Source organism: Panthera leo, chromosome D3, assembly GCF_018350215.1.
Source record: "Panthera leo isolate Ple1 chromosome D3, P.leo_Ple1_pat1.1, whole genome shotgun sequence".
NCBI classification, from domain to species: Eukaryota; Metazoa; Chordata; class Mammalia; order Carnivora; family Felidae; genus Panthera; species Panthera leo.
In genome coordinates, this window is record NC_056690.1 from 22,116,763 (window position 1) to 22,131,388 (window position 14,626).

Here is a 14,626-nt window from a genome sequence, read left to right on the forward strand (position 1 = left end):
TCTTTTTAATAGATGCAAGGTGCAAATTTGCCAGTGTGTCAGTTTAATTGCCATTTTGCTTTGGCTAGAACCTCTGACGCAATGAAACAGTGTTGAATAATTATCTGGGTCTTGTTTCTGATGGGATGTAAATCTACATTAGGGTTGAACAGAATATATATTGGCTGTTGTTTTTGGTGAATGGCCTTTAAAATGTGGAAAGAATTTCCATCTTGTTTTAACTTGGGGCTTCAGTGGTGGAGCCGTGGCTGCCAGTCTTACCTGAGTGGAGCACCAGGGGGCACTAGTTACATAGACTGCAATGTGGGTTAGGGGCACACAACTGTCAGGCACACAACCTGGACTGTATGTTTTTTGTGTCTCCCCCCCCCCCCCCCTTTAAGCTGCTATTTTAATAATTATTTTTATTAGACACTGAGTAGCTACAAAAGAATACTGTATTTATAAAATGTTTATATGGTAAGAATATGCAGTGTACACCTATCATCTTGTTTTTTTTTAAAATACTTTTTTAATGTTTATTTTTGAGAGACAGAGTGTGAGTGGGGATGGGCAGAGAGAGAGAGGGGGAGACACAGAATCTGAATAAGTCTCCAGGCTCTGAGCTGTCAGCACAGAGCCTCATGCAGGGTTTGAATCCATGAACTGTGAGATCATGACCTGAGCTAAAGTCAGACCCTTAACCAACTGAGCCACCCAGGTACCCCTCTGTCTAACTTATTTTAATAAATCCTTCCCTAGAGGCACCTTGGTGGTTCAGTTGGTTAAGTGTCTGACTCTTGATTTTGGCTCAGGTCATGATCTCACACTGATAGCACAGAGCCTGCTTGGGATTTTCTCTCTCCCTCCCTCTCTGCCTCTCCCCTGCTCATGATCTCTCTCAAAATAAATAAATAAACATTGAGAAAAAAAAATCTTGAAGTCATGAAGATACTATTTTATATTATAGAGGCTTTATAGTTTTGTCTTTCACATATAGATCTTTAATCCACCTGGAATTGATTTTTGTTTTTGTTTTGTTTTGTTTTAATTTTTTTTTAACATTTATTCATTTTTGAGAGACAGAGAGAGACAGAGTGTGAGCGGGGTAGGGGGAGAGAGAGAGGGAGACACAGAATCCGAATCGGGCTCCAGGCTCTGAGCTGTCAGCACAGGGCCTGATGCGGGGCTCAAACTCACGAGCTGTGAGATCATGACCTGAGCCGAAGTCAGACACCCAACCGACTGAGCCACCCAGGCGCCCCTGGAATTGATTTTTGTATATGGTCTGAGGTAGAACTCTAATTCCTTCCTTCTTCCTGATTGTCCCTACATCCTTTAATGAAAAGTCTTATCTTTCTCCATTAATCTGCAGTGCTACCTCTCTTATATATCAAATGTTTAGATATGTATAAATCTGTTTCTGGATTTTTATTGTTACATTTGTCTCTTGTTTTTTCTATGCCAGTACCACACTGATTTAATTATTATCATTTTACAGTAAGTTTTTATATTTAGTATAGCCAGTTCTACCACTTTTTATGCTTCAAGAGTGTCTTGACTATTCTTGGCCCTTTGTATTTCCATATAAATTTTAGAATTACTTAGTTAAACTCCATTAGAAAACCTGTAGGGGTTTCATTGGAATTGATTGTATGTGATCAGTTTGAGAAAAATTGATATCTTTTTAAGTCTTCCAAACCATGAAGATGGCATTGGTGTCCATTAATTTAGATCCTCCTTTCTTTGTATCTCTCAAGAAAGTATTATAATTTTCCCTTTAAAAGGTCTTATATTTCCTTGATTAGATATATCCTAGATACCTGTTGGGTTTTGATGCTACTGTAAATGATATTTTTAAAACTTCATTTGCTGATGGTTTGTTGCTAGCATATAAAAATGTAACTGATTTTCATGTTATTCTAATTTATCTTTAGATTCTTTTGAGTTTTCTATTACATATCATCTGTGAGCAATGATAATTTTGTCAATTCTCACATTTCATATATTTTTCTTGCCTTATTGCTTTGGCTAGGGCTGCCAGTACAATGTTGAATGTAAAGGGTAAAAGCAGGTATTTTTTTGTTCTCTATCTCACAGGCAAAGCTGTTTTTTTGTTTTTGTTTTTGTTTTGTTAGATACCATTCATCAGATTAAGGAAGTTTCCCTCTATTTCTATTTTAAAGTATTTTTTTTCCTTTTAAATATCATGGATGTATGTTGGATTCTATAAAGTGTTTTCTGCATCTATTGAGATGACCATGTCGTGTTCTCCTTTACTTTGTTAATGTGGTGAATTATATTTATTACTTTTTCATAGGGTAAACTAACCTTGCATTTCTGGAATAATGATTGTAAGTTTTCTATATTTCTAGACTTGTATATTGTTTTGAATTATAGATCATGTGACACTAGTTTGTAATTTTCCTCTATCCTACTGTCCTTGTTAGGTTTTGGTGACCAGATTATGCTAGTCTCAAGAAATGAGTTGGGGACTATTTCCTCTACTTTTGGGATAGTTTCTATAAAGCTGGTTATTCCTAGGTCAGCTGTGTGTGGAGAATTTTGTGTATATATGTGAGAGGAGTTTTTTTTTTTTAACTGATTTAACTTTTTTTTAATGATTGTAATACTACTCAGGTTTTTCTAATTTTTGAGTCATTTTTAAGTTATATTTTTCTAGAACCTTATCTCAGTTTTTAAAGTTACTGTTATTTGTAGTGTATTTATGTATTTTTATTTCAAATATTGTTTTTTGGGGTTCATCCATTTCCTCTCTCCTTCCTTCCCTTTCTCTGTCTTCCTTATCAGTAAAGTCTTGTCCATTTTAGTTTTTCAAAGAATCAACCTTAGCTTAAATGGTCCTCTCTGTTTGTTTTTTCTTTAATTTCTGATATTTATTTCCTTTGAGTTTGTCTTAATGTTCATTTTCTTAGTCCGATTGGATGGTTAGCTCATCATTTTTAGTCTTCTTTTACAACATGAGCTTTTAATGCTCTAAGTTTTTCTCTAAGTACTGCTTTACCTCTATCCTAAGTTTTGATATGTGGCATTTTAATGTTTAACTATTTTATAATTTCTGTTGTTTTCTTCTTTGGTCCACCAGTTATTTAAAAGTGTATTTCTTTTTTTAAAATTTTTTTTAATGTTTATTTATTTTTGAGACAGAGAGAGACAGAGCATGAACGGGGGAGGGTCAGAGAGAGAGAGGGAGACACAGAATCTGAAACAGGCTCCAGGCTCTGAGCCGTCAGCACAGAGCCTGACGCGGGGCCCAAACTCATGAACCGTGAGATCATGACCTGAGCCAAAGTCGGACGCTTAACCAACTGAGCCACCCAGGTGCCCCTAAAAGTGTATTTCTTAATGCTCAAGAGTTTGGTCTGAGAATGTGGTCTGTATATTAGTCTTTTGAAATTTGCTGAGGCATTATGACTGGCCCAAATATGTGGTTAATATTAATAAATGTTCCATGTGCACTTTAAAACTATATATTCTGCTGTTATGTGTAATACCCCATGTGTGCCCATTACACCAAGTTTGTGAATTGTGTTGTTGGAAACCTTGCTGATATGCTATGTCTGTCTGAGCTCTCACTACGTGGAGAGAGATGTTAAAAAATCTTCCATTATGATTGTGGATTTATCTATTTCTCCTTGTGATTGTGTCCATTTATCTTGAGATGTTATTAGGTGTATAGGAGTTTTAGAACTTTATGAATTCTACCTTTTATCATTATAAAGTGACCTTTTTATTTCTAGGAGTTGACATACAGAAATACATTTTTGCCTTAAAGCCTATCTTGTCTGTATATTTATGTTTTTAGTGTATTCTTGTAAATAGCATATGGCCAGATTTTTAAATTCCAGATATTTTTGTTCTTACTTGAAGATTTAATTTACTTAAATTTTGTGTATTATTGTTGCATTGATAATTGACTTATGTTTGTCTTATTTTTAAATTTTTATTCCACCTTATCTGCATTCCTTTTTCTTCTTTCTTCTTGCCTTTAGATTGAAAAAATGTCCCCCCACATACAATGTTCTCCTTTGTTTCATAAATGTTATTCTTCCTTTAGCCATTACTTTGTATATTTCACATAATAGTTAACTCATCAAAGTCTACTCAAGACTCTCAGTATTGTTTTAATAAGTTTTTATTAAAAGATTTATTTTCCTTTGGTTCCTGAAAGATATTTTCACTGGGAATACTGACATTATCCCCTGTACTTTGGAGATCTCACTTTGTCTTCTTTTTTTGTTTTTTAGAGTTTATTTATTTTGAGAGAGAGTGCATGTAAGTGGGGGAGGGGCAGAGAGAGGAAGAGAGAGAATCCCAAACCACACTGACAGTGCAGAGCCCAATGTGGGGCTCAAACTCATGAACCGTGAGATCGTGACCTGAGCCTAAGTCAGATGCTTAACTGACTGAGCCACCGAGGTGCCCCACTTTGTCTTCTTAACTAGGAAGTCAGCTCTAAGTCTGATTGGTGATCCTTGAAGGTAATTACCACTGCCCACCCCAAATCTGGCTGCTTTTAAGATTTTGTTAAGAGTCTTGCAATTTCACTATATTATACTTAGCTGTGAATGTTTTTTTATTTACCTGACTAGGATGTGTTGAGATTAACTCTGTATGTTGGTGTTTCTCATGATTTCTTGGAAATTTTTTAGGCATTCACTCTTTAAAGATCGCTTCTGCTCCATTTTGATTAGCGACATATGGGACCTTCTCACTTTATTCTCCATGTCTCTTTTATATTTTTCACTTCTTTGTGTCTTTATGTTGCATTCTGAATACTTTTTTTTAAAAAAATATTTGAGAGAGAGCACACATGTGGAAGTGGGGAGGGGGCAGAGAGAGAATACCAAGCAGGCTCTGTGCTGTCAGCTCAGAGTTGGATGCAGGGCTCAAACTCACGAACAGTGAGATCTTCACCTGAGCTGCAATCAAGAGTTGGGCGCTCAACCGACTGAGCCACCCAGGCACCCCAGCATTCTGAATACTTTCTTTAGGTCTTACTTCCATGTCACTAATATGCTCTTCAGTAGTGTAATCTGTTATAAAATTATTTTCAGTGAATTTTTTTCAATTTCTGGAAATTCCTTAGTTTATTTAAAAAAAATTTGAAATGTTTATTCATTTTTTGAGAGAGAAAGAGAGGCTGAGCGTGAGTGGGGGAGGGGCAGAGAAAGAGGGAAACAGAATCCGAAGCAGGCTCCAGGCTCTGAGCTGTCAGCACAGAGCCCGACGTGGGGCTCTAACTCACTAACCTCAAGATCATGACCTAAGCTGAAGTCAGATGCTTAACCAACTGAGGCCACCACAGGTGCCCCTGTAAGTTCCTTTTTTTAAAAAATACCCTTCATTTTTAGGAATGAGAATTCTAGAAACCTATTTCTAGAAATATATTACACATGCTTATTTTATATTGTGTCTGATAATTTCACTACATGGAGGAGTTTTATGTCTTATTCTGCTGTTATTTCTGCTGTCCTGTGCTCACATGCCCACTTGTGTGCTGTTTCCTTGTGTCTTTAGAGATGTCACATTGTTAGCTATTCATTTTCCTTGCAACTTCCCATCTGAGATTCCATAAGGTCTGGAATGAAGGGGAGAGCCTCCAGAGAGGCTTTCTTTGCTTCTCTTGTGGGACTGGGGACATTGCCATTTTGAGACCATGTTATATTCTCTGCTAGATGTTTTATTTGACCATCTGGGTAGTATATATTTGGGCTATAAAACCAAACCAAGTGAGGCCGTGCTCCTGATTACAAATTCTTAGGGGATTCTTTTCTGCTCTGCGTAGGACTGATCTTGTATTTGATTTTCCTGTATTTGATTTTGGATTCATCATTATATTGAAGGTATAGACCTTTGGGAGTCCAGCTTTACAGCAGACACCTCCTATTAGATACCCTACCTTGGTATATGTGCTGCCGAAGCGAGCACTAGATACCCTACCTTGGAAGGGGCATTTGAGGCAGTGAAAACTTAGGCTCGCTGGGTACCGTAAGTGGCTCTGAGGGAAAAACAGACTTCAGAGTTCTTTCCATGTTTCTACAGTCACTTAATATTTGGCCCAAGTATTCCTTATATTCTTTCCAACTCATGGATGCTTTTAGGGTATTTTAAAGTGTTATCTAGCATGCCTAGTTTTACATAAGGGAAGGTTATCCAGGTACCTAGTCTACCATATTGGCAGAAAGATAAGTCCTCCTTGAACTGGTTGATGTAATGAGTGATTTACAATGAGACGCTTCCAACACTGACCCATTCTTGCATTTCTGTGGTAAACCTAACTTGGGCATGGGTTTACCAACTGAGGTATCAGTCTTTTGTATGTGGCTGGATTCTATTTGCTCTTTGGGCTTTTGAAAATTCTAAAAGTGAGATTGAAATATATATTCTATTTTCAAAAATATTTATTTCAAGATAGAGCATGAGTTGGGGAGGGGCAGAGAGAGGGAGAGAGAGAATCCCAAGCAGGCTCCATGCTCAGCACAGAGCCCAATGCAGGGCTTGATCTCATGACTGTGCTGAGCCCCAGCCCAGGGGATAAGGGAACCTCAGGCCTCCTCCCCCACAGTCTGTCAGGAGCAAAGATTTGGACTCTGGAGTTTGTGGGAGGAGTTTCCTGGGACCTGAGGTTCAACTCTTCCCCGTTGCATCTCTGAGGGCCCCTTACAATTTGACACTGCAGTCACACTTCCCAGTGGCCCCAGGGAGTGTCCCCCTGAGCCTTTGCTCTGGTTGGGCCTTCTGGCCTGGAATTAATTCGACACCTATTTACTGAGCATCTCCTATGTGCCAGGCACAGGGGATGCTACAGTGTATAAGACATGATTCCTACTCTCATGAAGCTCACAGTCCACTGGGGGTGGGGGGTGGGGGAGAGAGTCAACAAATGAGTAAAATACATGGTATTACACATGGTGCCAGAATGCAGTGGAGAAAAATGCAATTCTTTTGGTAGCTTTCTAGCATGTTTGGGTATCTGCAGGTCAAGTCCACATCCCCTACCTTCTTCTTAAGAATTGCTCTACTATTTTTTGTTCAATTACTCTCTCATGCAAATTTCACAATCCACTTGTCAAGTGTCTGAAAAATATTGGTAGGATTTTGATTTGGATCATGTTGGATTTGTAGATTTGGAAGAACCCACATAACTGAGTTGGCCACCTATGAAGATGGTGTTTTTCCCTTTAACTCAGGTCTTATTACTCAGTAAAAATTTAAAGTTATATCTATAAAGGTCTTTTGCATCTTTTTGTCAGATGTATTATGAGGCCCCTTATGGCCTTTGTTGCAGAATCTTTTCTATGACATTTTCAACTCAGTGATGGCTAGTGGATAGACTACTGAGTGTAGGCAGAACTTGTGTGATCTGGTCAGAGCGGTTTCTAGAACATCAACCTGATGTCACTCCCTGTTCAGAGCTCTGTCTGGCTTCACTCTAGGCTCTTCCTTTACTTTGCCTAAGTGGACTGGCTTCTGTCACCTCTGGGCCTTGCCCATGCAGCCTATCTTCTCCCCTGGCAGACCTGCTTCCACTGCCCTCCCCCATCTCGGGGTTCAGGTTCATACTGGGGTTGTCTCACCGCCTTGCCTCTTCTAGCCAGTGAGAGCTGCAGGACTCACCAGTGCCTGCCTCCTCACAGATGGGAAAGCAAGGCTTGGGTAAGGAAGGAGTTGTGCAGGGCCAGCCTTGGATCCCACAGTGCTGGGGTTTCAGGGCAGGCAGTTGGAGCCTGGCTCTGATGCCCCTGTGGTGCCCTGCCCCACCACATTCTCTCACCTGGAAGCACTGGCAGTGGGAGGCCCCCACCACAGTGGGCCAGACCAAGCCGTTCTTGGCCAGTCCTGGGAGCTAGTAATCCGAGTTGCTTGGCAACCTGGGACAACAGAAGCAGTCCAGGTCATGGTTGTCCAGTAACCTTAGAATTCACCAAGGTGGGTGTTACCTCAAAGAGAAGAGTGTGGCAGGTGCCATGGCTTGGCTCTAGACAGTCCCAGGCAAAGCTGTGACCCCTCTCCTAGGTGCTGTCTCAGCCCTCCGCAGCCTACCTGGCCCTGACTCTACCAGGTCTTCCACCCCCTTCTCACCCCCACCCCCTCATTTAGACTAGCTTCCCATTGCTGGGCTCAGTGCTGAGCAGAATAAAGCCTGGGGGCTCCTCCCCCATGCTGCCATACAGGTGGTCACCTGTTCTGTGCATCAGCCCCAATCCACCCAGTCACAGACTCAGGGACAAGGCCTTGGAAAACTCCAAATCCAAGGTTTTTATTACCGGTCAGAAGGTGCTCCCTCACAAACAGTGTGGAGAAGAGGTACATTGCACAGCTCTGCTGTGGGCGTGGTGGGGCCACCCTGCCCGCCCTGCCTCTTGAGTGGGCACCCTAAGGCATTTCACATGTTGGTGTTTTCACTTTTTTTATTTTTTTATTTTATAAAAACAAACGCAGTCCTGGAATATACAGAAAAAACCCTGTGATGAATTTTCAGGACCAAAGTGAAGTGGGAGGGTTTGGAATGGGGGTTCTGAGGGGCTGGATAATGGCCACTGTGGCCCAGTACCCCCCTACCATTGGCAGGAGCCCTTGGAAGGGGGTCTGAGGAGAGGGTAGGACACAGCTGACAGGAGAGCCAAACTCAGACAGGGGTGCCCTGTCTTCATCATTTTTTAACTTCCACATACCATAGAAATTTAAGCAAAATAGCTATTTTTTATATATTCATATATCATATATATATAAATCAGGCAAATAAAGAGTTCAGGGGGTGCGGAGATGGGCACCCCGGAGGTGCCTGAGGCCGAGGCAGGACACTGGGCCTCTGGTGCCTGGGGGCACCAGCCCAGGCTGAGCCAAGTGTTTGTTCTTATTGCTGATTTGGGGCCTGGTTCTGGGGTGGGGAGCACCTGCAGGCCCTGCCCCCAGCCCTTCCTGACCTCTCTGGGGCTGGGGAGCAGCCCCCGCATGGCCAAAGCTAGGCAAGGGGCTGTTACCCTCAAATCTATCTGGGGACCCTTGGGCATCCCCTCCCCCACAGTGGGTGCTGCTGTAGCTCTGGAGACAACTGACTTGTGCTCTCCTGGGCCAGGTGGCCCTTCCAGTTCCCTTCTCTCTGGAGTCCTGTGCTCCTGGTGACCCTGCTATGTTGAGCTACAAAATGCTCCCTGCTCAAAGGGGTCTAGCTTCCTGATGTCTTAAAAAGAAGGGGCTCTTGCCAGGACACATTTGTGGCAAGAAAGCACACTTAGAAAGTTGTCTGCTAAGTGCTGTACTAAAAATATTTACTAAACATCTTGGCTGGAAAGAAAATGGAGATCGTTTTTTCTAAAAAAGTCAAAAGTGGCTCCCCAGTGGGGGACAGTGCCTCCCTTGGTGGGGCTGGTGACTGGGGCAGCCCAGGGCCCAGGCCAGCCTGCCTGAGTTGTGGTAACTGGGAGCTGGGGTCCCAGTGGGACCCAAGTCCAAAATGATGGGGCTTGGGTGACCCAGGGCACCTGGGGGCTGGAGAGAATGCAGATCAGCACTTGCTCCTTCCAAGGTGGAAGCCCCAAAAAAGTGTTAAAAAAAAAAAAAAAAAAAAAGGAAAGGGAAAAGGTGTAAGGGGGAGGGCCACTGAGTACTAAATTGAGTGTATTAAAGAAAAGGTGGACCAGGCTGTACAGGCGCCTGTATTTGCAGGAGGGGATGGAGCTCAGAAGATGTTGGGACACATGTGCCAGTCCTGCCTCTCCTTGGCCTCCCAGTAGCCGCCCTTGTACATGCAGGCCGTCTCCCCGGTCAGTGGGTCCAGCCTCTTCTCGAACCACAGCGGCACGTACACATCGGCTTCCTTCTCTGCTGGGCAGGCACAGTGGGCGTGCGGGTGGGCGGTGGTGTACTCCCAGGCTCTCTCCCACCCTTCCCCCCACGCCATCCCCCCGCCCCTAGGACCCTGCTGCCTTCCACCCTGTCCCTGCGGTACCCCTTCCCTCCCTCCCCCACCCCATCCCTTTCTTGTGGGAACCCGCTCCCCATACCCAGGGTACCTTCTCTCACCGCCTCCCCGCCCAGCCTCACCTTCCTCCGTGCCACAGCCCCGTGAGCAGGCCTCCAGCCGCCGGCGCCGCGACACGCGCTGCTTCTCCTCCAGCCGCTGCTTCTCCGTGTTGGCCTCGTCCCAGTGCCCCTTCTCCATCAGCCGCTGGTCTGGCCGCAGGCGGCTGTCCGTGGGCGCCACGCCCTCCTCGTGCTCGTTGAGGGTCAGGGCCAGCTCCGAGAAGTAGTACATGTTCTCCGCGTTCTCCCTGCGGCGGCACGGCATGGCTGTGTGAGGGCTCCGCACGGCCTCTCCCACCCTGCTGCCCCCAGGGTCCCCGTGTCCACCACCACGAGGAGGTGTCTTTCCTCCTCACACCCTGTGTACTGGCTCCACCGACCCGCATCAGTTTTGCTACCTTCTGCTTCTCTGGGCATTTGCCTATTTCTATCAGTTTTTCAAGTAGATCAGCGTGACGTTGTTTCACCATCCCCTCATTTACTACTGCTTTAATATCTGTGACATGGCGACGTCCTCTTTTGAATTTGTGATGTGGGTTATATATGCCTTCCCTCCATTCCAAACAGTCATGGCAGAGGTTTGTCCGTTCCCTTCCTTCATTGGTTGAAGATGAAACTGTTGATTCTATTTTAGGTTTTTCTGCTTTACTGAGTTTGCTTTTATCCTCTCCTGCTTTGTTGGGGTTTATTTTGCTGTTCTTTTTCTAACTTCATGAGATCGTTGCTTATTAGCTCATGATTTTTCAGCTGTTCTTTTTGAGTATACACATTTTAGGTTACGCATTGCACTCCAAGTACTGCATTAGATGAATCTCACGGTTTTTATATGTATTACTTTATCATGCAGTTATATTTTCTAGTATCTAATATCAGTGTATGTTCTTTGATTTGTGGATTAGTTTGGAAGCATATTTCTTGAATTTATAAACATCTGGGTTTTTTTTTAGTCATCTTTATTTCTAGTATAATTGCCATGGAGTCAGACAGTATGCCCGTATAATCTCAGTTCTTTAAAATTTGCTGAAAGGCCCAGTAAATGGCCAGTTTTTGCAGATGCTCCAGGTGTGCCTGAAGAGAATGTGTTTCCTGCAGTTGTTCAGTGTGTTCTACAACTGTCCAGTACATTCTATGGTTCAAACTCTTTTTTTTTTTTTTATTTCTAGCCATTACTAAGAGAGGTATATTAAAATGTCATCTCTTGTAGTTAATCCATTGTAAATCAATCCATTTCTCCTTATAGTTCTACCAGCTTTTGCTGTAAATATTTTGAGGCTCTGTTTTTAGGTACAGGATACATTCAAACTTAAAACTCATCTTCCTAGTGAATTGAACCTTTATCATTATGTCCCTTACCTCTCGTCTTACCTTTTGTTTTAAAATCTGTTTTTGTGACATTAATCTAGCTACAGTAGCTTTTGTTTGTTGTATCTATGGACATCTCTTTTTGTATTCTGTTATTCCAGTCTTTCTTTATTTTCTTAGATGTATCTCTTGTAAATCACATATATTTGGATTTTTAAAACTTATCTGAAATCTTACATTCATAATGGGAGAATTTAATGTAATTACTGATATGTTGGATTTAAATGTGTCTTATTTTGTTTTGTTTTTTTTTTTTTCTCCTTTTTTGGACCTCAAGTGCACAGCTTTGGATTAAACATGATCCTTGCTACATGACACCCTCTTTTTATTGGTCCTTGCATGGTCTGCTTGTATTAATGCAACTCTGCCACCAGAAAACCCTCTAGACAAAAGGTAGAATCCTGACAAAACCTACATATAATCATATGGAAAACTCATCAATCCATCTCCTTCTCAGGTAGCCATCCACAAGACTCCTGGGTTCATCAGTCCCTTGCCTACCATTGAATGTAATTTTATTGCATCTTTAAATAGTCTTAATTGGGCATGTATGTGTGTACGTGTGTGTTCATTTACATATATGTACATACATACTTGTTTTTAACTGTATAAAAAGAATTCCATGATATATGTAACCTTGTGGGACTTTTTTCCCCTTAATATTACATTGCTAAAATTTATATTGTTGCATGTTTCTGTTGTTTGTTAATTTCAACTACTGTGTAATATTCCCTCCTGTGACTAATACCCCAGTTATTCATTCAATAAATCTGGGTTGTTTAAAGTTTTTGCTTTGGAGTAATCTTATGCATGTTTCCTATTGTACATTTGCAGGAATTTCTCTTGTGTATATACCTAGAAGTGGAATTGCTGGGCTATAGAGTCGGTGATGTTCTTCTTTAGGAGGTAAGGCCAACCTGCTTTCCAACATGGTGGCACCAATTCACATTCCCACTAGTGATGCATAAGAGATATTGTGGATCTGTATCATCTTCAACACTTGATACTGTCAGATTTTTTCTTTTTTTTTTTTTTTCTAATTAAATGAAGGTAAAATGGTCTCACTGTGGTTTTGATTTGAATTTCCCTAATTACCAACGATGTTGATAACCAGTCCTATGATGACTGGTCATACGTGTTTCTTCTCGAGTGAAATTCTCGCTTGTGACTCGCACTTTTTCTGCTGGATGTTTTTGTCTTATTCATGGGTTAGGTGTTCTTGATTTTTTTAATTATTGTTTTTAATTGTGGTCAAATACTCTTTATGTATTCTCCATACTAATCTTTTGTTGGGTGTTAAGTATTGTGATTCTCTTCTGCAAGTTTATATATTCACTTAAAAAAAATTTTTTTAATGTTTATTTATTTTTGAGAGAGAGACAGACTGTGAGTGGGAGAGAGGCAAAGAGAGAGGGAGACACAGAATCTGAAGCAGGCTCCAGGCTCTGAGCTGTCAGAACAGAGCTTGACGCAGGGCTTGAACTCATGAGTTGTGAGATCATGGCCTGAGCTGAAGTCAGGATGCCTGACTGAGCCACCCAGGTGCCCCATATATATTCACTTCCTTTAGACTGTCTTTTAACAAGCAAAGTTTCTTTTTTTTAAATTATTTATTTTATTATTTATTTTTAAAAAAATTATATCCAAGTTAGTTAGCATATAGTGCAATGATTTCAGGAGTAGAATCCTGGGATTCATCCCCTACATATAACACCCAGTGCTCACCCCAACAAGCGTCTTCCTTAATGCCTCTTGCCCATTTAGCCCATCCCCCCACCAACAACCCCTCCAGCAACCCTCAGTTTGTTCTCTGTATTTAAGAGTCTCTTATGGTTTGTCCCCCTCCCTGTTTTTATATTATTTTTGCTTCCCTTCCCTTATGTTTATCTATTTTGTATCTTAAATTCCACATATGAGTGAAGTCATATGATATTTGTCTTTTCTCTGATTAATTTCACTTAGCATAATACACTTTAGTTCCATCCACGTTGTTGAAGCAAAATTTAATGAAAAAAATATTTTAATATAGTTGAATGCATAAGTACTGTTCTGTGTCTTAAGATGTATTTCCTTAAGGTCTAAAAGATATTCATCTATATTTTCCCTTAGAGTTTAACCTCTTGCTTAACAGCAAGTTAAGCTTAATACTTTTTGTAAGACCTTTGCCTTGAGTCAATTTCTGTTATAATGTAAGGGAGAGATTCAGTTAATCTTTTTACATAAGGGTAACCATCTCCCCAACCCCCTTCAGTGAACAGTGCCATCTTTCCACACGATGCCATGTTACTTTTGTTATACACCAAAGATATATACATCCATGGGTCCGTTTCCAGGCTCACTGTTCTATTCCAGTTTCAAAATAAGTCTTGATGTCTAGTAGGGCTAGTCCTTATTTCTCTGTTGTTCTTGTTTAGAAATGTTCTGGCCCTTTATTCTTAAGTATAAATTTAAAAATGATAATATCAAGCAGTGAAAAATCACCATTGCGATTTTGTTTGATCTACTCTTTAGATACCGATGTCTTTGTAATACTAAGTCTTTCTATTTATGAACACTGTATCTTTATCCATTGATTTAGCTCTTTTTTGATATCTCAGTAAAGTTTTATAATTTTCCCTATAGAGATCTTGAATATAAGATTCATCACAAGGTCCTTGATGTTCTCTGATATAATTATATTCTTTTTTAAAAAAAAATTTTAATGTTTATTTTTGAGAGAGAGAGAGAGAGAGAGAGCACAAGCAAGGGAGAGGCAGAGAGAGAGGGAGACACAGAATCCGAAGCAGGCTCCAGGCTCTGAGCTGTCATTACAGAGCCTGACACGGGGCTCGAACTCACAAACTGTGAGATGTTGGATAGCTGAAGTTGGATACCCAACCAACTGAGCCACCCAGGTGCCCCTATAATTGTCTTCTCTTAAATTGTATTTTCTAGTTGTTTTCTTTTAGTGTATAGAAATGTAATTGACTTTTGCATATTAACCTTATACTAAGATATCTAAAATGCTTTTTCTGAATCTACTGAGATTGGTTTTTTTTTTTTTTTTTTTTTTTTGAGAGAGAGAGAGAGAGAGAGAGAGAGAGAATGAGAATGAGCCCAGGGAGGGGCAGAGGAAGAGGGATAGAGAATATATATTTTTAAAATTTTACTTTTCAATGTTTATTTTTGAGAAAGAGAAACACAAAGTGTGAGTGGGGGAGGGGCAGAGAGAGAGGGAGACAGAATCTGAAGCAGG

At 41.1% G+C, this 14,626-nt stretch overlaps 1 protein-coding gene across 5 annotated transcripts in view; it reads right to left on the minus strand.

Annotated features, from left to right (window-relative positions):
* Positions 1-8,396: 8,396 nt before the first annotated feature.
* OSBP2 (oxysterol binding protein 2) overlaps positions 8,397-14,626 on the minus strand; it is a 191,678-nt gene continuing 185,448 nt past the window's right edge. For 3 of the 5 annotated variants that reach the window (XM_042910204.1, XM_042910205.1, XM_042910206.1), the window contains exons 13-14: positions 10,051-10,277; positions 9,592-9,831 (exon numbers count right to left, since the gene is read on the minus strand). In XM_042910204.1, the coding sequence (XP_042766138.1) occupies positions 9,686-9,831; positions 10,051-10,277 (373 nt within the window). In that variant the 3' untranslated portion in view covers positions 9,592-9,685. Of the gene's footprint in view, positions 9,832-10,050; positions 10,278-14,626 lie in introns of all 5 variants that reach the window. The other 2 variants (XM_042910202.1, XM_042910201.1) reach the window with 2 other exon arrangements.